Source organism: Neltuma alba, unplaced genomic scaffold, assembly GCF_004799145.2.
Source record: "Neltuma alba isolate B1F8T4 unplaced genomic scaffold, ASM479914v2 tig00013793_pilon, whole genome shotgun sequence".
In the NCBI taxonomy this organism is placed as follows: Eukaryota; Viridiplantae; Streptophyta; class Magnoliopsida; order Fabales; family Fabaceae; genus Neltuma; species Neltuma alba.
The window spans coordinates 1-26789 of NW_021637912.1; the positions used below are offsets into that span (position 1 = coordinate 1).

The 26789-nt window shown below is 34.6% G+C and overlaps 1 protein-coding gene and 1 pseudogene across 2 annotated transcripts; both read left to right on the forward strand.

Annotated features, from left to right (window-relative positions):
• Window positions 1-620: 620 nt before the first annotated feature.
• On the forward strand, window positions 621-8384 carry LOC114739170 (uncharacterized). Of its 2 annotated transcripts, none has more exons than XM_028927217.1 (13): window positions 621-985; window positions 1927-1977; window positions 3083-3116; window positions 3687-3773; window positions 3867-3918; window positions 4782-4965; window positions 5063-5158; window positions 5624-5684; window positions 5777-5841; window positions 6276-6350; window positions 6470-6545; window positions 7127-7293; window positions 8027-8384. In XM_028927217.1, exons 1-13 carry the CDS (start codon window positions 887-889, stop codon window positions 8048-8050), a joined length of 1071 nt encoding a protein of 356 aa, XP_028783050.1. In that variant the 5' UTR covers window positions 621-886; the 3' UTR covers window positions 8051-8384. The 2 variants fall into 2 exon arrangements, with proteins under 2 accessions (XP_028783050.1, XP_028783051.1); XM_028927218.1 differs by lacking the exon at window positions 8027-8384 and adding an exon at window positions 7650-7713.
• Window positions 8385-13462: 5078 nt separating this feature from the next.
• Window positions 13463-26338, forward strand: LOC114739169 (callose synthase 7-like; annotated as a pseudogene).
• Window positions 26339-26789: the final 451 nt, after the last annotated feature.

Here is a 26789-nt window from a genome sequence, read left to right on the forward strand (position 1 = left end):
GAATTATACAGTTGCATGAACTTCGCTTTCTAATGAATTGTTTAGATTAATGTTTGTCAAAAAGATTTTTATTCTAGTTAGTTTTTATAAATTAAAATTTGGGCAACAGTAAAGTAACTGATGTAATGTGAGTTATATTAATAGATTTTTTAATAAAAAAACAATTTGACATAAATTTATTTTGATTATATATTAAAAAGTCAATTTTAAAAAATTTAAATCTAAATAAAAAAGCAAAAGCTCAAAAAAAAAAATTTGCTTCAACTTTAATTTGTCTTTTGGGTGAAAAATTGCTTACTTTTATTTTAGTAATTGTTTAGAGCTACTTATTATCAGCACATTCACTTGAATCAAAACAGAATCTTTGATGAAAAAAAAAAAAAAAACCACATCACTAAAACACGCGAACGATGCAGCAATTTAAAAGTTCAGTAGTTTCAGTGCTGAAAATTCAACTCTTGGAAAGGAAGGCGTCGACCCAATTGGTATTTGTGGGGTCATTAGTTTTAGACTATAAATTATAATTATAATTATAAAATTTTAAAATCCCAATGACAAAGAAGAGGGGAAGATTCAATTAGATAAGCCGTTCGTTCTAAATTTTGGATTTTGGTCTCCTCTCGTCGATGCGAGAAGCTCTCAAATAAAAAATCAACAGGGGCAAGTTGATTTCCTGTCTCGTCCGACCGTGCACTTCAGCATCCTCTGCTCCATAAGTATATACTGTAGTAATCACCCACGAGCAAACAAAATCTTGTCTGTCTCTATTTTCTGTTTCCTAGGAGGGGAGAGACAGAAAGTGTGTGAGAGAGAGGGGGGTGTGTCTGCGTCTGGGACTTGATTTTCTGGGTTTCTCCTCCCTCAGTTTCTTTTGGCATTGTAAACTATGACTAAACTGGGGAATTGCCTGGCTCTGGACTTAATCATCCTCAATGTAGCTCTTGCCTCCGTCAATGGATTTCTAGCCGTCATTGCATTTGCTCAGGTTTCCGTTTCTTCTCTTGCATTTCTTTCTCGAGGATCTCTCTAATTACATTGTACTGTGCTTTTTCTTGGTCATTGTATTGAGTCTATTGAATCGATGACCGTTAAATTGTTGTGGTTTGGTATTTGGGCAAAAAATGAAGGAGTGATTCATCAAGATCCCATCCTTTTTCAGTGATTCAGTTTCACCTTCTGGGTTATGGGTAGAGCTTTAGGTTGTGTTTAAATTAGGGAGAACGGATGAGGGGGCGAGTGAAGTTCCAATTTGATATTTTCTTTGATTTCGATTTAAATTTTGCATTTTTGCCATGGATTGAGGAAAAGGGATGAGGAGGAACGAGGGTAAAAATTGTTTATTTCAAATGAGATTGAAGAACTTCTCAAAATTTAAACTTTAGGTCCTTTCCCTTTGTCTCCCTTCTCAATCCCAACACACCCGTAGGGTAACTTTTAGAAGGGGGAGCATGAAATGGCAAGGCAGAAGGGGTTTTGTTCTGTTCTTCATTTTTGGCTCCTTGTTGAGATAACACGACAGTGTGAGTGCTTGAGTCTGGATTCTCCGAAGTTAGAAACTCGTGAAAGTGTTTGTGTCGCAAGAGAGGGATGCGAAAAAAAGGGTGAAATACACACCCTCACTTCCTGTGCCACTTTTTCTCTCTCACTTTAGGGGTGCTTTGACTTTAGAGGATTTAAATTAAAAAATGGTTAACTAACCGCAAAATATCATGGTTTTACTTATCTATTTAATGTCCTCATTTGCATGCTCCAAGCAAATGCAGAAGGACTATTTCTTCTTGGTTCTGCTGTTACCACTATATTTTACAACATGCATGCCAAGTTAAATGTTATTTGGAGATAACACTCCAAAACAGTTAATTTTCTACAGTAAACTTTTCCTTTTCACTACCATCTGTGTCATAATTTAACGCTATCCTGTGGCAGCTAATGAGGATTCATATGAGAAATCAACAAGATGGTTGGACTCGTCAAAAAGTAAGTGCTAGTTCATCAGTCAATTCAAATCTTCATATTTTTATGTCATTAGTTGAAGATGCTAATATTTGCCAGCACATTGTAATGATTTTCGTGTCATAAAAGGTGTCACTGAAGTTAAAAATTGAGAGCTTTACTTATTATTTAATGCAATTGTCAAAATTGTTGTGGTATCTGGGCAGTATGATGCCTGGATTTTAAGAGTTGTCACTAAATTTTTTAGCTGGAGGTGGACACCCATCTGGTTTTACGTCATCATCAACTATGTACACCTATGTTGTAATAGAAACAAGATGGTTCTAAGTTGCAAAGAAACATAAAATAAGTAAGGCAGTAATCCGAGATAAAAAATTGTGTGGATGAAGGGCGCAAATTTTCATTTCTGGTATTGAGCAGGCAATCTTTCTAAGCAATGTCCTAAAATATAGGCTTTCTCTATAAAATGGCTAACTTTAGTCAAGTATGGACACCTTTTATGATCGAAAGCATAGACTTGGCCAGTTAACCCCAACCAAATAAACATGTTTCTTTTTTAATTTTTATAGCCTGAATAATATCAACTTTTTCTTGATTCATTACAGAAATGTGTCTGCACATGAGAATTCATATCTTCTTGATATTGTGTTTTCACATGAGTATCAAAATTGGATCTTAATCACGCATTGAATTATATTGTGATTGAAAATATATTTGTTTGATAGTCTAAATTCTAAAGTATAAGAGATGTGTGTAACAATATTATGATAGATAATATGTTGCAATTGATTGATCGTCATAGCCTTCCCTTGTCAAGCCTTGAAGATGATGCTATCACTAAATGTTGCTTATAAATTGCATGTTAATTTTATAATTATCACTGGCCATCTTGAGTTTTCTTTTTATTTTGCAGTCTATATGTGAAGTTTCCTGTTTTATTGCCTCTTTGGTTTTAGATATCTTATTAGACTTTGGTTAATAAGTTCGTACAGTTATGCTTCTTCCTTCTTTTCAATCTCCACCCTAAAATCTGCAATTTAATTGCCTTATAGGTTGCTCGCTGTACAGTCATGTTTTTTTGGCTCTTTTGTTTTTACATTGCTTGACATTGTTGACTTCTATTTTTTAGGTACTCCATTTCATGGTGGGATTTTCCAACTTAGGTATGGCTGAGGTTCTTACTTTTCTTCCATGAGAAATAAACTGATGATTTTAGAAGTAATTTGTTAATTATGAGAAATTAACTTTTCTTTTGAGGCAGCACTTCTCCTTCAAATGTTATTAGCATTTGCCATCGTATGAATTGAATTAAAACTAATAGTAGAAGATTCGACAAATTAGCTCTCTCTGTTAGTTCAAGTAATTTACTTCTAACTATACAGAGCAAAATGTAAACATATCTCTCTGATATTTACGCCTATTACATACATCGATCTCATCCCTTATTTATAAGCTACTATGGATGCAAGTCAACAAAATTTGCAACTTCTACCAACTAATCCTAACTAATCCCACGTAACATCTAGTGAATTCAACTAATCTCATGTAACGTCTATGAATTCACAATTTTCCTACCTGATGTTATTGTGGTTGTTTACTGAGTTAAGTCAAGTTAATCGCACTAAAAGACCTAGATGTTACAATGTCCTATCACCAAGTTATGTTGCTAAACTACTGAAGTAAAACTAAAAACACTTTTTCTCTCTTTCACAACACAAGTTTTCTCTTTGCAGGGTACCTTATATACTTTGTTTCTACGATCGTGGCTACTTGTAATGGGTGGCACTGTTGGTCTCATGCTTGCGGATTTATCCTCATGGGTACGTCTTATTTAACCACGTATGCTACCAAAATTTCTTTTCTTGAGGGTTTAATGCCTATAATGCATTTCTGATGATGACATATTTCTGCAGCCTCCCCAAAAATTCTGTTTTTGGCGGTATATCTCCTGCTGTTGTCATTCTGGTATGTCATCATATAATTCTAGAAGATTTGTTTGTAGTATTTATTTTCCCTCTTTTTTGAAAATTGCAATAAACATGTTGTCGTGTGTCTCCATGGGGTCCATGCGGGGCTTTTAATCTTCCCTTGTTACAACTAGCAGTTAGATTTTGGATCAACAAAAAAATGTGATTACTGACTTAGGACAACTTGACAACATAGAAAATGGGTATGAAAAGCATAGGATATGGAGATAATGAAGCTTCTATCAAAAGGATGAAAAAAATAAAATAAATTTTGGATGCTAGCTTCAAAGGGGGTATGATCTTGTAATTAGGAACAGAGAAAGAGGGAGAAAGAGGGAAAGAGAGTAGAAAGAGAGAAGAACGGAGAAAGTAGAAGAGATTAAGAGGAAAAGAGAGAACCAGAGGACACAAGAGAGATGGTGAATGATCCTGACTTCATTCAATATTCACAATACAATGGATTAGTCTGGGAAGTATCCTTTTATAGAGGGAAAACATAACAACTGGCAGAAATGTAAAATGTAACTAACTAACTGACTCATTCTCCAAACAGTCACTAAGATTCTATACTAACGTCCTAGCTACCCTTACTTATGGAACACGGATTATAAATACATAACACGGGGGTATATATGTGTTAGAGGCTGGAAGAAAGATCGGTGGAGAATCTATTTAGGTAATAATGGGTAGGGGATGGCTTGAGATTCGAGGTAGAGAAAAAGAATGATACTGAGATTATAGTTGTAAATTGAAGCCTGTCAGGGACTGTAAACTTGTTGGCTTACACAGCATGCAGCCATTTCCGGGACAGAACTGTATTTATGAGTTGTACGTATGCTTCTGTGGATGACAATTTTATAGGGTGGACCTTTGCCATCAGGCAAATGAAGAAGATGAGGAAGAAGATGATGACGACGAAAATAGCATCAACCAGGCCTTGCTGGAAGTTCTGAAGGGAGAATCTGGTTCACCTCATGTGAAAGACCACAGGAGATGCTGCTTCCAAGGCATTCATGTTGGTAGCCGGCAAAAATATGTCATCATGGTAATGAATAAAATTCCCACATTGGGCAGATGCCTTGATATTAGTGTGCTTAATTGGTTGCAAATTTATTTTAGTTTGAATTTTCTCCTTCCTTCAGATTGTTGGTGTGATCTTTCTTTTCACGATGGCATTTACCGTGATGATCTGGATTGGCATTGGTGAGAATCCGATAGACCCTTCTGTTGTTGCTGAGGTATGGAACACTTTGCCTTCTCTATGTCATTTTTCTCATAACTGAGGATTCTTATAAATGTTATACTGATGTTCAAACGAGCAGTCTTGTACAGTCTTGCTTCTCACTACGCATATGCACACACACATTCATGACAGTCTATATAGGGTTACCAAGTCTGGTTTGAGGCAACTACATTTTCATTTTTCAGTGTATAACCTGTTATTGTTCTTTGTTATTGGGTCATTCAAAACCCGTTGTGCTTAAAATGCATAAAAGCTAATTCTTTGGGCTTATAAAGAAGAAGCTTATTTCAGTTCTATCTTTTCAACGTAAATTCTTTGAGTATTCATCTTTTATTTTATCTTGTTCATTTTGCTTAAATGGTAGACAGAGATTGAAAATCATAGCATTATGAGGTCTTAGTATGCTATTTAAAAAATAATTATGCTACTTGTTACCTGTCAATAATTGCAACTTGTGCAGGTATATGAAAAACTTCTTGCAGTAATGACACTTGTCTTGGCTGCGGCGCTGGGCTGCTATGGTAAGTATCTTCCCCTCCATAACCTCCATCTTATAGCTTGTGATGCCAGCAATGTGGGTGGTTTTTTTCAATGTTCATTTTTTACTCTATAGGCTTCCTTCTATTCTTCCAATTGAGGAAAGTGCGATCTGAAAAAGCTTCATCAGAAATGTGGAAGGTATATTGTAAAGCTTAATCTTGTTTGTACCTACTCCATATGTTTATGATACACTCAAGCGCCTCTGTTGATACTGTAGCCATGGACTCTAGAGACTGGACTCCCCTGCTGGCAAATTTGGATTATCTAGATTGGAGCTAGATGATCTTATCTTTCATATTTCTTCTTCTTTTTTTCCTGATATTTGTTTTCAATTCAATCATCATTTTTTAAAGTTCACATGTCGAAGACTACATTTTGTGTATTCAGCTCTTTCTCTCTCGAATTTTTAATTTTAAAAATATATGACATTTGGGCTGTCCAAAGGCAATTTAAACAGACAAAATCTGCTGAGAAAATAACTACCATTTTGATGTTTTGCAACAGCAGAGGATCCCTTCTCTGAACCCTTAGGGCATACATTGTTGTTCTGACATATTGGCTGCCACATGCAGGTCGCCAGCTTAGCGTTTGTTTCGGTGATGTGTTTGTTTTCAAGTGCATTAGTAGCTTTTCTCACGGACATTCCTGTAAGTAATTACTCATAGAACAGTTAGCCTTTAGCTTTTGCAGCTAACCTTTATACTCAGTAAAATTTCCCTCTAAATTTCTGTACTTAATGTTGTCTTCGTTTTGGACTTGCTTACAGCTTTTCTACCATTGGCATCTGAGGCTCATGTATGGTGTCAAAGCTTTAGTTTTCTTGATCTTCTACTATTTTGTAGGTAAATTACTCAGTCTTTCATGATCATGCTGAATGTAGTTGGGTGAAAACATTGTTATCAATCCGTTGCAATGAATTCTGAAGTTGAGTTAGCCAAAGACCCTTGAATTGCATGCTTTGCTGGAATTTTTTGAATTGTGCAAGTTCTCGTTTGGAGTATATTTTTAGGGAGGTCTATACGTTTTAGGTATATGGAAATCAAAGGTATCTCATCGATTCACCTATTAGGTTGTTATAGATCTTAAATATTATCAGGTTGAATAATCTTAAAAATCCAGGGAACATTGTTACCATGTCCTCAATGGATATTCTTTATAGTGTTGCCTGACCATGTAATTTCTGAAGAGGACCTCTTTCTCTGTGCAACCAATGATGTGGACTTTTCTTGATCACGCCGTGCTTGATCAATCACATTATACCATGGGAATTACAAACATGCTTAAGTTGTATTCCTTTTTATAGATCTTCCGTCATAATTCTAGGATTCACTCTTATGATAGCTATACAGACTACTTCCAAACTATGAAACGATTTTCAGTTCTGGCAAATCATGATTGTTGACTTTTCTTCTTAATTTGTTAGGTTCTTCTTTGCCATCAGCTTATATGCTTTGGATCATCAGAGAATTGCCACCTCCTGACTCAGATTATAAACAAGAACAACCAACATCATATGCTTATGTTAGCCAAGATCTTCCCAGCACAAATCCAACTCGCTACTGGACTAGTGCAACAAGTTCAACGAATCAGGTTTGTGTGTTGCTATGGTTCCTCCTTTAAATCTGATATTGTGAATTGAATTTTCCAACTATGTAAAGTCACCTTGAATTGAATGGTGTTTTAATTTTCTTGATGCTCCAGTAGTTCTTGTATCTTTTTTGCCAGAGGCAATTGATTGCTTAGATTTCCAATCATGCATTGCTTTCTGACAAGCTTTTTTAGGCTCAAAGGGTGAATAAAATACAAAATCATGGTTTTTTTTTTTTTTAAAAAAAAAAAACCATTTCTGGTGCCGAAATGCAGCAAGGATTGAACTTGAATGTTGCTGACTTGATCATAAAGATTCTGATAACATGTTCATTTCACCTAGAAGCTTGAGATTTTAGATGCAGGTTCGTAGGTAGTTCTATGATATTCTGACAAGGACAAAGGTTTTAATAGTTGATCGTGAGTTCTTGGATTGTGTGGAAGAGGGCATGCTAGGGTTTGGGAACACACAAATGTGAGTTGTTGGATTTGATGGAGGTTAAAGAAAAAAGAAATACTTATTTATGTGCATGCTCGTGATTTCTGGTGAAGATAAATTTTACTAAGGTTTAACTTGCAATCCCAGGATTTTATCATGTTCGAATCTTGGTTTTGAAGCAGTTTACTTGTCCTTGGTCTCTTTGTCAAAACTGAATTTCTTGTCACTTCTACATCTATGAATAATGAATGGATGGCTTTGTTCTAACACAGAGATGTCACTTATTTTATATTGCAGGCTTCAAAAGCAAGTCCTATATGAGGACTCTTTGAATGGTTGAGCTTTGAATGTTCCGGGTGCCGAAGAAAATTTTAAATGACATACACACTCTCCCTCAGTAATACATGATAATATGCAATTCAGATTCCAAAAGGTTCCTTAAAATGGAGATTATGAGCCATTAGATCCTAAGAAAGAGTCAAGATAATGTCACGGATCATAAGATGATCTTCAAGTATCATAAATGCATATATTAATCTCCACCCCTGGGACATCATCTGGACCTTTACGGTAATCTAACGGCTCATAATATTCACTCAGGCGTACATTGTAACACCCTTGCTGCAGGGGATCTAAATCTGATGGGTGCTTAGGGTTTACACTATCTGAAATGTGTTGATGTATCTGTATAGGTTGCTGCATATATGTATCTGTAGTGTAGGACAACTCCTTTTGTGAATCCTGAATCTCTAGTGTAGAGATAGGTGCATGAGTAAAGGGGCCCCACATGTTAGGTGGTTCCCATTTTACCTTTGTGTCTATTTCCTTCTTTACAGTACTATGTTGTTGCAATAGAAAATCAGTTTATGATGTTAATGTATAGAGTTGATGAGAGTGGCATCTTCAAATGTAAATGTTTTGTAATTTCACAGAACGTGACATGGCTGAGAAGATCACTCTTTTCTGTTTATGATCATACGACTTCTTTGTAATGGTCACTTGCGTGCTTGCTACATGCCTAATTCATTTTTCAGTAGTTTGAAAATGTTGTTTTAAATTTGGATTGGATCTAATAGCATTTGGACATCCTATCTTATTTCTTTTTAGGTGTAATTTTATCTTTGATATTTTTAGTGGTATAATTTTATCCTTAATTTTTTTGGGGCGCAATTTTACCCCACCCAAAGATCAAGTGTAAATTGCACCCAAAAAAAAGAGTTAAGGTGCAATTTTAATTTTGATATTATTTTTCAAGTGTAATTTTTCCTCTAATTTTTGGGTGCAATTTTGATCCTGAAGGGTAAAATTGTTAAAAAAAAGAAAAGAAAAGAAAAGATTAGAATCAAAATTGTACCACTGAAAAAAAAATCATGGACAAAGTTGCATATGGGAAATAAGATTGGGACTAAAATTGTACCTAAACAAAAAGAAAAAAGAGAGAGAAAAATAAGATTAGGGGTAAAATTCTACTTTTATCCTACGTTATTTGTTTTTTTTTTTTTTAAATTTTTGCACTCACACACACGGACCCATTACTTTTTAAATCAGTCATATGGATAATTTTTCTAGCTGTCCCACCCATATTGCAATTAATCATGTGGGCGGATTTGAAATAAAATCAACTCATGATTTCTATTATATTTATTTTATTAAACCTGCTCTGGTTAAACAAAAAAAAAATCTAAGTAAACATGAACAAATATTTTATGCGAAACAACGTGATTATTTGTCATAGGGATGGAAAGTCAAATATTGAATAAAAATAGATCTAATTTCAATTGGGCTAGCAATTCAATATTTAATTTAAGCTGTTCTTTTTTGACCAATAACTTAATTTAACTTATTCAAGATAATTTGAAAAAGAATCACTAATAAATAATATTGGCTTAAGCTGCATTCAGTATCCCAAAGTATTTTTTCAAGTACATCCAGTATTTCAAAATATTTTGTGGTGCATCCAATACTCCCAAATATTTTTTAAGTACCTTTAGTATTATGAAGTATTTTTTGGTACATCTATGCATCTAACTCCCCAAAATATTTTTTTAGGTATGCCTAACATCTTAAAATTTTTTTTTGATGTATCCAGCACCAAGGCAAAAAAAATTTTCAAGGTGCTAAAAGTATCTAAAAATACTTGAGAATGTTGGATGTATTACAAAATATTTCAGGGTGTTGAATACACTTGAAAAAATATTTTTGGGTACTGGACACACTTTAAATCAATAATATTTAAACAAAATTCTAAAAAAAGGTCATGCATAAATACAGAGTCGGTTAAAAAAAAGGGGAAATCACAAATAAAGACCTTCGAATTAGCAAAATCACTCTATGGTCACCTGAATATGCTAAATTACTATGAGGGACCCGGTCTCAAATTGTAATTATGAAATCATGGCCAAATTACCAAAATACCCCTCTTTAAATTTTTTTTTTTAAAACAGAAAGCCACTGCCTCACCGAATCCGGTCACCGGCGCCGGAGCTCCGGCGGCCGCTTCCGGCCACTGTCGGCGGCAGGACGCCGGAGTCCGGCCGCCGGAGCTCCGGCGCCGACGGCCGCTTCTGGCGGTCTTCCTTTTTTTTTTTTGAAACTGTTTTTTTTTTAAATTGGGGGGAAGTGAGGTTGGGGGGATTTGATCTCCCAACCTAATGCTTCCCAAAATAAGGAATGACCATTGAGCCAACAAATTTTTGTTAACATTATGATGCAAAAAAAAAAAAAATAAGTTAACTCATTTACTCTTGTTCCAGGTGATAACAACAATACATTTGGAAATAACAAGTTCTGATTGTAAAATAACACGTCTAGAATAAAAATTTAACAATATGTTTTTTTATAACAATAAATTTTGTTGCAGGTAATAACAACAATACATTTAAAAATAACAAGTTCTGATTATAAAATAACAAGTTTGGGATTAAAATTTAATAACACGTTTTTTATAACAATACACTTTGTTTCAAGTGATAACAACAATACATTTAAAAATAACAAGTTTTGATTATAAGATAATAAGTCTAGGATTAAAATTTAACAACACGTTTTTTTATAACAATTAATTATTTTATACTTTTAAAAAATAAATTATTTATAACTTATAAAAAATATTTTTAATATATTTATTTTTCTAAAAAAATACTTTTAATCTGTATATCTATACAACTCATTATAATCAAACTACTTTTTATAAATTATAAAGTATTTATAATAAGGCATTTTTGATTTATTAATCATAGTATAAATTTTATATTATTTCATTCTTTAAATATTAAAAATAGTTTTTATATTTAAAGAATAAAATAGTATTTTTAATTATAAATTAGAGATAAATTTCATTTATAAATTTAAGCAGTCAAAAAGTATTTTTAATCCACAATAAATTGTACTATTTATAATTTATAAGAAGTAGTTTGATTTATAATAAGTTGTATAGATATATAGATTAAAAATTTTTTTAAAAAAATTAAAAAAGTGTGTTGCCATTTTCCCTAAATTTTATTTATAAATTTGAACAATAAAAAAGTATTTTTAATCTATAAAAATTATACTTCAAGTTCTGATTATAAATTGGAGATAAAAATTATTTTTTAGCAAATTAAATAGATTACAAGTACTTTTTATAAGTTATAAATAATTTATTTTCCAAAAGTATAAAATAATTAATTGTTATAAAAAAAGGTGCTGTTGAATTTTAATTCCAGACTTGTTATTTTATAATTAGAACTTGTTATTTTCAAATGTATTGTTGTTATCACTTGAAACAAAGTGTGTTGTTATAAAAAAAACATGTTATTAAATTTTAATCCCAGACTTATTATCTTATAATCAGAACTTATTATTTTTAAATGTATTGTTGTTATCACTTGAAATAAAGTGTGTTGTTATAAAAAAAACGTGTTGTTAAATTTTAATCCCAAACTTGTTATTTTATAATCAGAACTTGTTATTTTTAAATGTATTGTTGTTATTGCCTGCAACAAAATTTATTGTTATAAAAAAAACATATTGTTAAATTTTTATTCCAGACGTGTTATTTTACAATCAGAACTTGTTATTTCCAAATGTATTGTTGTTATCACCTGGAACAAGAGTAAATGAGTTAACTTATTTTTTTTTTTGCATCATAATGTTAACAAAAATTTGTTGGCTCAATGGTCATTCCTTATTTTGGGAAGCATTAGGTTGGGGGATCAAATCCCCCCAACCTCACTTCCCCCCAATTTAAAAAAAAAAACAGTTTCAAAAAAAAAAAAAAGGAAGACCGCCGGAGCTCCGGCAGCCGGACTCCGGCGTCCTGCCGTCGACAGTGGCCGGAAGCGGCCGCCGGAGCTCCGGCGTCGGTGGCCGGATTCCGGTGAGGCAGTGGCTTTCTTTTTAAAAAAAAAAAAAATTAAAGAGGGGTATTTTGGTAATTTGGCCATGATTTCATAATTACAATTTGAGACCGGGTCCCTCATAGTAATTTAGCATATTCAGGTGACCATAGAGTGATTTTGCTAATTCGAGGGTCTTTATTTGTGATTTCCCCTAAAAAAAATCTGAGCCATAAATACAGTGATGATATCATGATGTAAGTAGCATCTGGCTTAAACAGAATCGGTTATGCATTTCAATCAATTACAACAACTTGATTTCAACCAATAACGTTCAATTTCAATTTTTTTTTAAAAAAATTACAACAGATAAGTATCCGTTAATTTGTAGCAAAAGAAAAAGTATCCGTTAAAATATTTCAATCAATTACAACAACTTGCTTTTAATCAATTACAATTAGAATTTTTTAATAAATAAATCAAACAAAGATGAACGAATGGAAAAATTAAAAAAAAAAGTCATTGAATCCCAAATCCTACTGCCGATGTGAGGATCTTATTGGTAGACGATTTGTAAATACCTCTGTAATCACTCTGAGTCTGGAAACATGTCTTGGCTCTAGTAAGCTTCTGGGACCTAACCCACCTAAATTTTTTTTCACAAAAAAAAAAAAGAGTCATTATTTGGGTTGATACGAGTCAAATAACTGAATAAGTATCCGTTAAAATATTCCAATCAGTTACAACAACTTGATTTCAATCAATTACTATTTTATTTTTTTCCTCAAAAAATGTAATAAATTATAATACTTCCGGCAAAAACAATAATCATAATACCGCTTGGTTGATTGCTGACGTGGAATGATTTGACTCAAAAAGGTGTCCGGTACAATATTTCTATCAGAGGTTAATCTGTGACAGTAATGAGGAGGACAATCAATCTGCCAGCCTTTCATGATTTTAAGTAATAAATTACAACTATAAATAAGTAATTATAAATAAAAAGCGCAAAGAGAAGGCAACAGGCTGAGGGAACCGCTTTGCCGCCAATTCTGAGAAAGCAGAGCGACGATTCGTTTGTTTATGTAAAAGCAAAAGCATTGAGCAGAGAACTGAGTCACAGGGCTTCCTTCAGATTCTGCTTTCCAACACTTCCCTCAATTGCAATGCTTCGTTCTTTTCTTGTGATCAGAGCAATGCATCAGCTGAAAAAGCTTCGTCCTTTGCCCCACCTCGCAATCAAAGTATCTCTTCATCCTCAATACAAAAACATGTCCCCTTTCGCCTTCTTCACTCTTTGCCATCCAATCCCAGCTTCAAATCCTGGGCATTTCACTAAATTTTCGAATACTGTGGGTGGATTTCATCGAAACTTCCCTGAATTGGTGGTGGTGGTAGTGGTTGTGGCAGTGGAGCCATGGCCAGCACGAGTGGCACCAAGGGACCGCCCAACATCCCGAGGCTAACGTCCCGGCGGATGACTCGGGCGGAGACGAGGAACGTGGAGTTGCAGAATGAGGATGGTGCTGTTGATAGTGAGATGGTGCCGTCCTCTCTTGCTGTCGTAGTCCCGATTCTCCGAGCAGCAAATGAAATTGAGCACGAGAATCCCAGAGTTGCATATCTTTGTGAGTATATGTTACTTCTTTGGAATCGAAACTATTAGTTTAGTCCTAATAACAGGTTCTTGATGGTATGAACCTTTTAAAGAGAAAGTATGACTTCTAACAATAAAATCACTTTGTGGTCTTAACATCCGTGCATACTGTAATTTTTCTGTTTTTGTTGGTGTGTGAGGCCTTCAAAGATTGAAGATTAAAATGTTGATTTTTTACTAGGACTTTGCTTTTATTGCCTAGAAAAGTTTATTATTATTATTTCTTTCTTTTGGAAAGAAAGAAAGGTGACGAACTCTTCTTATTTTCGGTAGTAAATAAATCTTACCGTAAACGAGGAAGACGATTACAGGAAAGGAGGAAAATAAGGGAGGAAAAATACTGGAACTTGTGCATAAAAATTGCCAACTAGTCCATATTATATATAAGTCAATTACATTAGAATCCCTTAGGAAAAAACCAAGAATGGAACATAAAAGGGAAGCAAGAGATGCCACCCCTTCTCATGAAATTGATATATGTAAAGTAGCTAAAGACAAGCTTGTGCTAAAAGAACTTATAAGATTTGGCATACTGTCGTAAGTTTAACATAGGCTAATTTGTTTTTGATGGGAACTTTAGAAATGATTATGTATGTTAAAAAAGAAACGAGGATAATTTTGTTAAAACTGTTGTAAAAGCAGCTTGCGCTTCAGTTGATTTTGAGCTCTGGTAGGCCCTTATTTTCTCGAGCTATGATTTAAGAACATGCATTTGAGCTAAAATTAAAACGGCATGTCCTTGCTGCGGCATAGCATGTAAGCTCCAATAAGCTGCTAATCAGCCCATTCAAACTGGGCCTATGTGTCCAGTGTTTAACTCAAAACGTCAGAGGTACTCTTTGCTTGAACTTACAGTATAGAAGAATATGAGATAATCATGATCTTGCATTGTTTGTCTGACTAGGCCGCTTCTATGCATTTGAGAAGGCTCACACAAGGGATCCACATTCAACTGGGCGTGGTGTTCGCCAGTTTAAGACCTATCTTTTGCACAGACTTGAAAAGGTAGTTAGTCTTGTGTGATTACCGTTATTTTCATTCCCAAAGGTGACATTTCTTACTTCTATTTGGTGTCTATGAGATGTCAATGAAGATGTCTGTTGTGTTGATTTATGCCTTAAATATTTGTGTTATCCTTAAATCTATTTTCCCTTTGTTAGTGACTTTTACTTTTGATCCGGCAAAATAATGTTAGCACCAGATAATAATTATTTTGAGCGTTCAGTTGATCAAGATAAAATTTAGTTGATGCAATGTGCTGCCCAATAATATCTAATGGTTTACATCCTGAAACGTTCAATGTATTTATTGGTTGCAGGAAGGGGAATTAACAGAAGATTGGAGTTCAAGTGACACGAGAAAGCTGCTGTCATACTACCAAAGATTTTATGAGGAAAATGTCAGAAAAGGCGAATTTACCAAGAGACCGTGAGGCTTGCTTTTCTTTGAGAAACTTATTAATCCCTTAAGTATAACAAATTAAGCGCAAGTGTTATTGGTTAGAAGTTGATTATTCTCTAAGCGTCTTGCAGTTATCACTGGGAGTTGATCTTATGGTTAAACCTTTTTTTTTTTTTTAATTAGAACATTATGAATAAATGAAGGTACAAAGTTTGAATTGTGCGAGTTGTTTTTCTTCATTGCCTGAGTCTCTAGAAATACCTTTGCTTTGCCCTAAAATTCCAGCATGATACCAGAGCAGCTTCATCTACCCTGTTCTCTATCTGCCTTTGTTTCTGTCATCTGGAGTTGTTTTCTAGTTTTCATTCTTTAGTCCAGCTACAGCAGTTGTTTACCATCAAAATTCTTCTTCTGCCTTTCGTTTCTATTGTTCCTTTTCACTTTATCAAATAGAGCATTGCTCCATTTTCCAACATGACACCAAACCGAGAAATATGGCAATACCTTGTAAAGCATGCACCCAAATGCACTGTCGCCACCTTGCTGTCCATCTGTTAACTCATGGGAACGCTGGTGGTTGTTTTGCTATCTTCTCACTTCTGGCTTGAACATCTTGTCCTGGGGTTTTGCCGTTTCCTCTTTGCTCTCTATATTGCTGGAACATATGACTGTCTTTGGGCCTTTGCTGTTGGTCCTGTTTTGGAGCTTTTAGACCTTCAATTGTGTGGTGGCTGTTTTTCCATAGGCATTGTTTTTCAGGGGACTAGGGACTGGTTGCTCAAATGCAAAAACAGAAGGCAACATCCTTCTTAGTTGAAGTTTGTGTTTTTTGATTGAAAATTGTTGCTCGTTTGTTAAGCTCATCATTGTTTGATGGAGCCATGTGGTGGTTTTTGTTTGACTGCAAATTGTTATTCAAGTTGTTGGTGTGTTGCTGTTTGATCTTCATGAAGCTTGTTGCATCAGTGGAGCTGCCCAAGTTACAAGTTTTGCTTCTTTGGCTTATCTGTATTTTATAGTTTTTGTTTTTTTAAATATTGTTGATTTGCCACAAGCTCAAATTTGAATAATCTTTCAATTTGAAAAGAAAAAAGAAATTTGAATAATATTCAGCTTGAGGGAGTGTTAAAAAACTTACTGATTGTTCAAGGATAAGTCTTACAAGCGAAGTAGTAATACTGTAGGTTAGAATTTTGTTATTATGCAAGAGTCTAAATCACTTCTTCATTATCTTTGAGTGTTTTTCTTGTAGTCAAGCTCTTCTTGAGAAAATCATTGTTTTTTGGTTGAATAATAGAATAAATTAGAAAGAGGAGAAAGGATGAACCAAGGCCCCTAAGTTCTGTCAACATAACTTTGGATTCAAACTTCTATGCTTAAAAGTTTTATGGCTTACATCATTTTCCTGGTCTCACTCTTTAATGTGGCTGTTGAAGGGAGGAGATGGCTAAAATTATTCAGATTGCAACTGTACTGTATGATGTGGTGACTGCTATGGTGCGTGAAGGCGACATTGATGAGAAGGTTTGATTTGCATATTTGGTTTTACTAACTCAATTATGTCGAATACTTCTTAGACAGACAGAACTGGACATGACGATGTTCTTTTATCAACAGACAAAGATGTATGCAATGGATGTTGAGAATAAAAGGGGGCAATACGAACATTATAACATTCTTCCATTGTATGCTGTCGGTGTTAAACCAGCAATCATGGAAGTTCCTGAGGTTTGTATGTCTGGAAATGCATGCAATGGCCATTTTGCTTCTGCCAAGGGCGTATGCTTCCTGAAATTTCACTTTTGATGTGTTTTTCTTTTCTATTTCAAAATTATAGATCAAGGCAGCACTTAACGCTCTACGTAAGGTGGATAATCTTCCAATGCCCATAATTCATTCAAGAGTTGCTGTCTCCAATGATGGTTCTTTAATGCCTATGGAGAGGGTCATACAAGTAAATGACATACTTGATTGGCTCTCCTCTATTTTTGGTTTTCAGGTAATACTCCCTGCCGTCCATTGAAAAAATCATGATATTGAAAGTTGTGCTGATTACTTTGATAGAAGAGAGTTTGGACTTGGTCCTCTGAACTAGTAATGCTGGGCATGAAAGATGGCGCAGGTCAAACACATGAAATTAAAAAATACAAACGAGGAGGAATTATTAATTCAACCTGTAACGATTAAGATTTTAGGTAAACTGCTTGGAATGTAGACTTCTTATCAGGTATTTCTGTGGCCGGTAAAGTTATCTGATTTTACTAGAAACTCTTAAACGCCAGAAAGATGGCTAACGAGGATCAGAAAGACCAAGAGAGGAATAAATTATTAATTCCTGTATTTTAGAAAGAAACAATGTTGCAATATGGTTAATCAACAGGGGAGCACTTAATATTATAACTATATTAGTTTCGAATTATTTTTTTTCTAGGAAATGGGAGCAAATGAATTTTAGTATGTTACTTCTTTCTAGTCCGAACTGTACTCAAACTCCCTTACTTCAATTTAAATAAACATTTTTTTCCTGAAAGAATTCATTCATTTTCTTTGCTTTTCCTTAAATACTCTTGAAATTAAACTGGATCCAGGCTTGCTGCTTTCATTTAGATGAAAGAAGTAAGCGTCTTTCCAAGTTGGTGGTAGCTTGCCACTAGCTTGTCCAGTAGATTAGTGACTTCTCGATAGCTTCACCAATTAGGTGACAAGTTGTTCGCCTTTCTTGCGTCGTGAGCATCTAAGCTCTCAGATGACTAAAACCCTGCTTAACTTTCATAATCATTTGTTAACTGTAGTCTCTACTGTTTTGCGCATACTGTTTCCTATGAACATTTTCAATTATAATGAAGTTATTTTTACAAAACTATACTGGAGTTTGAAAATCGGGCTATTACAAGCTGAGTAATGTGCATGGGATGTACTTGCTCGCTCCAAATCATGACAACTGGTTAGATTCTAGGTTACCTAAATATCCAAAACTTGAATTATCGGTTTTTTTTTTTTTTTTTGAGAAAAAGAAAGCTGATAGGAAGGAAAAAGGCTGAATAGAAGTTTCCTGAAGGCCATTTGTCTTTAGAGTTTGAAAATCATTCAGCGCAGGAAGGAATCAAGAAACAAAATCAATCGCACTGAAATTATTATTGCTCAAGTTCCAATAACAACACTGGAATCCATAAAAGCATAATAAACTCTCCATCATCATTACAAAGGCATTGGAAATCAACACAACAACCACTGTTAAACTACTTTTCTTCACTGTGGTTATGACTGAGATTTCTGGATGTTCAGGTCATGCATTGCAGCATCAATTTATTGTTTTTGTTTGTTGTATGTTTCCGGGAGTTTTAGTTCGACTCCATCTGAATAACTTAGTCTATTCTGACCATTTTTATGTTCGTTTGTCAACTCAGTATGCTTCCAGACATTTTTGCCGCATGAATTTCTTTTGAATGATCTGATTAAATCTCCTCTGGTATTTTTGTGGTCCAAAGAAAGGAAATGTGGCAAATCAGAGGGAGCATCTTATCCTGTTGCTTGCCAATATTGATATTAGAAATAAGAATGCTGCATCTCATGAGGTGAACTATTATTTCTTGCAAACCCATGCTGCCTCAGCTACTTTATGTTGTACTTTTACTTGATCATATTGATAACGATATGAAGCTTATTGCAGCTCAAAGAAGACACCGTAGACCGGTTGTTGTTTAAAATTTTCAAGAATTATAATTCATGGTGTAATTATGTGCGTTGTAAACCCAATCTTAGGTGAGTGAATTTTTCACTTTAAGATAATAACGGAAGGCCAAATAGGTTTTCTTTAATGAATTTTCATATAATATTATCTTATCGGGAGCATTTTAATTCGTTTTGGTGGGTGAAATTTTCTTTTTAAAATACCTCACAGGTTTCCAGAAGATCGCAGCAAACAACAGCTAGAGCTGATTTACATAGCACTTTACCTTCTTATATGGGGTGAAGCTTCAAATATTCGCTTCATGCCTGAATGTATTTGCTACATTTTCCACAATGTAAGTTTTGTCTGATCTTAGTGGCTTACAATTCATTCTTGTATTGTGAGTCTATCCTCTTTTAAAATCATTTTGCATTTAAGCTGGACGATGAAATAGTTAATAGCGAAGTGGGCAAGCTCTTATGATATGTTAAGTGTATATTGTTAATCATTGAATTTGTTCTGTTAATAGCAACTTATAATTGAGGATGCTAGTTTGTTAGAATTCTTCACAACCGGACTCTTGTTGTGTAATCAGAAGAGGGAGTTATGACAGTTAGTGTAATTGGATCTTTGATTCTTTCTTTATTGTCCTACCTTCTCGGCTTCTATTGTCTTTTTACCTATTATAATTTGAGCAAATTTTTCGCATTCACCATCCCTCAATTTGGATTCAAGGGAAGGATGAGGGGAAATAGTTCCTCCTCATTCCCTCATCCCTTCTAAATATTTAATATGGGAAGGGTTAATTACCAAAATTAGATACTATATACATTGTGGATCTTCATTACTGACAATAACCCTTTTCTACTTTCATTTCCAAAGATGTGCAATGATGTCTATGGGATTTTGTATAGCAATGTTCATCCTGTGAGCGGGGACACATACCAACAGCAGCACCTGATGAAGAATGTTTTCTTAGAGAAGTCATCACTCCATTTATGAAGTTTTACATAAGGTAATTTTCATATGGAAATAGCTCAAGTAATTTTTCTATGTCTTTTTTCATGAATATATGTGCCCAAAACATTTTTCTGTTTTTGGCGTATAGGAATCAAAGAGAAATAACCAAGGGAAGGCAAGCCATACTATGTGGAGAAATTATGATGATCTGAATGAATACTTTTGGTAGACATTGTCTCTTCTTGAACTAATGACTATTAAATATTGGAATGATGAGAAGAATTTTGAAATCTTTCTTGGGCTTGTCCATTTAATTGACAGAATTGAATTCATTCCTTTTCTAGGTCTGACAGATGTTTTAAGCTAGGATGGCCGATGGACCCCACGGCAGACTTTTTTAGGCATTCAGATGATAAGCACCGAGCAAATGAGGTTTCTTTCTTGTTTCCTTCTATATTTATGTGTGATTTTTCATGTACCAAATTCTAATCTTACAAATCTGAAGAATGAACATTGATATCTGATGGGCACTCAAGTGGGGTGGGAAACTCTTCCAGAAAGGCTAACTATTGAGGTGGGAAAACTAATCCACCTAAGTATCTTTTGAAAACATCCTATAGGTCCGGATGTGGGTTTGATGCATCTCTTGCCCCCTTGGTCTCCATCAATATCATGTCTGTCCAAATGGTTATTTGGTGTGCCCTCATGTGGTCAGAGCATGCTACTGTTTTCTTCCCCATGATTAAGCATTTCTTTTCACATGGATTAAATACCATATGTATGTGCTTACCTCAATATGCAGGCAAACAAGTTATCATTGTCTGCACTTTCGTTTGTTGATCTTTTTATAGCATAGTTTTTCTATAGCAATATGCTGATGAACTTAATGAAATTATAAAAAAGGAAAATGGAAAATATAAAGTTGAAGTATTTTTTTTTCCTTCCGGGTTACTAATTAATTAACTGGGATTACAGGTATATACGATTAGTTTTGAAATTAAGGATTCACTGGGAGGAAATTTTTCCAGGAGTCAACCGTATTGTGCCTTCTATTATCCCTTTCTCTCAGGCTTCCCAATTTTTCAAGCATACCGGTCCTGGTTCAAAACTTCTGTTCATTTCACGGGAATTTGCATTCTTGAAATTTTAACTTTTTAACAGGAATCTTACTGAGAGAGATTTCAATCAATTGAAACTCTATTGCCACTCCTTAACATTGTCTGTTCCCAACTAAGAATCTGAGAGTCTGGAATCTGAAAAATTTTAGAAGATAAATTTCAGACATGATGCTGTACAAATGCTCTCAATGCAGCTCAACTCCACACAAGAAAGAAGAAAATCTAGGAAGTTAATCAGAAATAATATCGCTAATTAATATTAATACTTTCTATAAATCTGGAAAACAAACAAATAACAGACGTATAAAAACTGCCAAGAGGCCAAAGACCTTAAAATCAATGCCTCACTGATCTCAAACAGAATCTAGATCTGAAGGTATAGTATTTGTACATCAGTTTGTCATTTCCTCATCTATTTTTCTACTTGGGAAACTTGTCTTCCTCTGACAAAATCTAGATGCTGAAGGTATAGTATTTGTGCATCCGTTTGTCATTTCCTCATTTATTTTCCTACTATGAGATTTTTTTCAAATAGGAGTTGGGTGTGTCTACATCTGATGGACTGAGTCGTTTCTCCTTATTTGGTTCAAAGTTTTTTGATGAACAAAAGAGGGTAGAATTTTGAGGCAATCCAGAATTTTCATTATGATTTATAATATTTTGTTGGAGCAGAATGTTCATATTTTCAAGGTTATCTCCATGTCATTAGATGCACTATGTTGCAAGATAATGCTTTTGACTTCTCCTTGTTTAGTTTAATGTTTTTTAAGGGAGTGTCTCTCTTAGGTAAGCAGAGAGACTAGTCTGCTTCGTAGCAGGTTTAAATTTCCATTTTATCTTCTTGGGTTTTTTCACCAGCATCTCTTTTCCCTCCTCTCTCTAAAACACATTTACAACCCAATGGTTTGCCTAGGGGAGTTCAATCAATGCCCGAGTTCCATTTATCTCTATCAGATATCAGAGGGATCAGAGAATTCTTTTGAGCAATTGTATCTATTTTTTTCTGTTTGGCTGTCTTGGGGGCTAATGAATATAATTTCTTAATCCAAAACTTTGCATTTTCAATCACTTGTGCTTCTTTTGGTAGTCCTTGACACATTTATTAGAAAGAAAACATTTCCTTTGTTTAGAGGTCCTCTAGATGTATTTATTTAGCCTACTTGAGAAGTTTTGCTTACCTATTCAGAGCTTTTAAGAGAGTTCTGTCATCAAACATAATTGTTCCTAATATGTATAACGTGACATGACACATTCTTATCTCTTTCAAGATCTCTATTGAAGTGAACTTTGCTATGATAGGGTCCTAACCAAGCTGGCTCAGGATCAGGAAAGAAGAAGCCCAAGACAAATTTTGTGGAAGTACGTACATTTTGGCACCTCTATAGAAGTTTTGATCGAATGTGGATATTCTTTATATTGGCCTTACAGGTAAAGCTTAATCTTGGGCTTATCATATAGTTTTACAACTTCATGAGTTTTATTTTTATTATATCATTGGATTGCAGGTTATGATTATTGTTGCATGGAGTTCTGCGGGACCTCTTGGTTTGATTTTTGATGATGATGTGCAAAATAGTGCTATGAGCATTTTCATTACATTTGCTTTTCTCAATTTTATTCAAGGTAACTTAGCTTGTCTTTTGATGACATTATTGAATGTTAATCTGATACAATCTTGAGTATTGAATGCCATTCTTTTTCTTGGAAACTCTGTACCAAGAGGGGTCAAAAAATGCTACTGGCCTACCCTTTTGGGGGGTGGAGTTTCTTGGCCAAAAAACATAAAGGCCAGAGCATCATGAATAGGTCTAGGTTCCCATACCATATGGTTTCCCACAAAATTCTAACCGTTCAGGTTTAGAGATTGGTCTTAATGAACGGGTTTTGGGTCTGAGCATTTTCTTAAACAATTTTTAGTTTGAGATCTGGGAATCTAATGTCCACCTTGCCCCTTATCTGTATTGTTTTTTAGTGTGAATTATCTATATATAATATACTTCTTGTCAAATTTAAAAATTAATAAGTATAAAAAATTGGCAGGTAATTAATTGAACATTTGGAAGTTGTTCTCTTTTCTCATCAATAAGTTAGGTTTTTTAAAATGAATTTATTGCTGGTTGGTGTTATTTTGAATTATACTGATAGTTGTTGGAGCTTCTTAATTTTGTTTGATTCTATGAGTATATTTTGTGTGAACAAGTCTCAACATTCGAAAAACTAATTGGCTCAGGTAGATTGATTTTGAAATTTAATAGGGATGGGGGAAAATCTTCAATTTGTTACTCGCCAGAGTCTGGGTCTAATGTATTTTTATATGGGTCTGGACCTAGGTAGTTGGTACTATTATACTGTACCATGGCCGTCCATAATTTTCTTACAGTTTCATTAGTTTAACTGGAGTATTAGTTTCAATTTAATCATTTCTTAACCCATTTTTCTCTTATCTTCTATGTGCAGTCACCTTGGATATCATTCTCACTTGGAATGCCTGGAAGAATATGAAATTTACCCAACTGCTACGGTATTTTCTGAAATTTGTGGTAGCAGCTGTCTGGGTTGTAGTGTTGCCAGTCAGTTATTCTAATTCTATTCAGAATCCGTCATGGCTCATACAATTCTTCACCAGTTGGGCTGGGGACTGGGGGAACCAGTCACTTTACTTTTATCTCGTTGCAATATTTTTATTGCCAAATGTAGTGGCTACAATACTATTTTTCATTCCACCTTTGAGAAGAAAGCTGGAGCGCTCCAATATGCGAATTATCACTCTTTTCATGTGGTGGGCTCAGGTGAACGAGCATTTACTAGACGAACCCGTTTCTAGATGCTTTCATTCCTTTTTTTCCCTCCATCTCTTTTGTGTTGAAATTTAATCTGAATGTTATTTGACTTATATTGATCATACTGCAGCCCAAATTGTATATTGGAAGGGGTATGCATGAGAACATGTTATCACTACTGAAGTAAGTGAAAGTTCAATTTCTATTTTCCATTTTTGCCCTTTTCTACATGTTATCATCTACTATTATTAAAAAAAAAAAAAAAAAAAGAGAGAGAGAGAAGTACAGATTGATACTTCCAAACCTTTAATTATGTCTTTCTTTAATTCACTTCCCGTTAATCGTGGAAAAAGAAGTCCTGGAAATTTTTCATTTGAACCAACTATTAGCATGGATTATTGGATCTCTGGCACATACACGCAGCTTCTATAACCAGTTTCCCTTTTGCTATTGCCTTGACACTCCTTTAATATGGCAGGTATACTCTGTTTTGGATCATGCTGCTGATTAGCAAGCTAGCATTCAGCTACTATGTGGAGGTGCTAATTCTATCATTGAATAGATTTTTTATTATGGTACTTCCCAGAGTTCTGAAGCTCAACTGTGGGAGTAACAGTATGAACATCTACACTTATAGTTCTGGTCAATGATTTAGTAAGTGCTGTTGAAATGAGAGTGAAAATATCCACTCCTATGAGAGGACATTTATGTGTCTGCTCAGTTTAATTGACCTTTTTAATATGCTCATATGGGAAAAAATTTTATAAAATAATAAATTCAGGGGAAATGAAAGCATTCAGAACATGCCCTTTATGATCTCACAATTAATAAAGAATAACTAACAAATTAATTATTCTGTATATTTGTCTATACTATTTATTACACACATAAGAGTGTGAGAGAAAGACTTGAAAGCACGGACTGGAATAGAATGGAAGTGACAAGTAGATTTTGTGGATAATAAAAATGGTAAATTTAGGAGTAAGAATGCCTTGGTATCCATTGTTTTTCTCCCTTTTTCTCTCAATTTCATGAACACTTTCTTTTTAAATTGGCATCTTAAGACCTTTCTGCCTATAGCCCCTCGCTAAAACACACCTTTCTAGATTACGCCCACATCACCTGAAAGTTGCTACCGTGTCCCTTGGAACCAAAATGCCCTATCCTGCATAGTTCCTTTGGCTAACACTTTTTCTTCACTGTTACATGCTTGATGGTAAAATCCAGAGCTTCGGTAAGTAAATATAAATGTCAGGAATATATTTTTCATCGTATGTAATGTCACATCAAATTGTAATTGTAGTTGACTAAATGCCTTTTCCAGACATATGAAATTTTCTGTAGATTTTACTTGCTCAGAACTAATGAACTGGTTTTCCCAGATATATCCCCTTGTTGAGCCAACAAAGTTAATCATGGGGATGCCAATTGATAACTACCAGTGGCACGAATTCTTTCCAGACAATGGTAGCAATCTATTCTTAAATGTTTATCTGACCTCTATATTCTGTGGATTTAGCTAGCATCAACTCACATTTTTCAAATGTTGCAGAAACTCACAATTTGTGTATTGTCATTGCAATATGGGCTCCCATTATCCTGGTGAGTTGAGAAAAAATTAAATTACGGATCGCTGAAGTTCTCTTGTTTAATTAATATATGTTTTATTGATATATAGGTATATTTTATGGATACTCAAATATGGTATTCCATTTATTCAACTATATTTGGTGGGATTATTGGAGCCTTCAGCCATTTGGGTGAGGTGAGTGGCATATTTATTGTAGTATTTGACTCTGTAATCCTCTTTCTAATTTTTTTTGTCAAGAAAGAAAAAATTCTTGCAATATTTAAGAACAAGCTAGGTCTCCAACATATAAAAATTGGTATTTTCTCCTAATAATAGGTGGGAATAAAGTTCTATTCTCTAATGATAAAATGGATTTTTGTGGACTAATCTCCTAGTCATATTTTGCATCTTTAGATAAGGACACTTGGGATGCTGCGCTCCAGATTTGAAGCTGTACCATATGCTTTTAGTCGTTGCTTTTTGACTGAAAGAAACAAAGACATTGAAACAGAGGACACTGTACTACATTTATGTTTGACATTTCATAAATTCTTGCTGGTTTTGATTGAATACCTAAAATGTCCATGGCTAAAGCAAACAATCTGTTTGGCAGGACCAAGCTGAACGCAGAAATATTGCATACTTCTCTCAGGTTTGGAATGAGTTCATTAATACTATGAGAGAGGAAGACCTCATCAGCAATAGGTACAAATGCTGCTTGCTCCCTACGTCTTGCATAAAATGTGAGGATTTCAAGCTTCTGATATATTTTGACTTTTAATTGCCCAGAGATAGGGATCTTCTGCTTGTTCCCTACCGTTCAAGTGATATTTCTGTCATTCAGTGGCCTCCTTTCTTGCTTGCTAGTAAGGTATGTGGTTTGAATGAGAGTTGCTGTTAGAACTAAAATCTATTGGGCTTTCTATCCTATATTTCTGAACTTTCTTCCATATATGACAGATTCCTATAGCAGTAGACATGGCAAAAGATTTTAAGGGGAAGGAGGATGAGGATTTGTTCAGGAAAATTAGGAATGATGAGTACATGTATTCAGCAGTTGTTGAATGTTATGAGACGCTCAAGGAAATCATACAAAACCTTCTGCTGATGAGGAAGACAGGATGTAAGGAAGAATAGTTTGCACAAACGTCACAACCCCCACCCCCTCCCAAAAAAAAAAAATTCCAGAAGGGAGGAAAAAAAAGACAAACACGTGTTCATTTCTCTGCGCAGAGATCCTATGACGGTCTGACCTCTTCATGTGTGAAACAGGGTGGTAGAGCAAATTTGCGATCGAGTAAAAAAGAGCATACAGAAGGCACATTTGTCAAGGATTTCAAGATGAGTGGCTTGCCTTCGCTTAGTGAGAAGTTGGATAAATTTTTAACTCTATTAACATCTGATGATGACAAAATTGAGGGATTGAAGCCACAGATAGTCAATGTCCTACAGGATATTGTAGAAATCATCATACAGGATGTTATGATTGATGGGCAGTGTAAGTTTGAAAAGAACATATATTGGCATAAAAATGTCTTATTTGTTTTGAACTGATAAGTTTGTTTCAAGCTTTATGATGAGGGTTTTT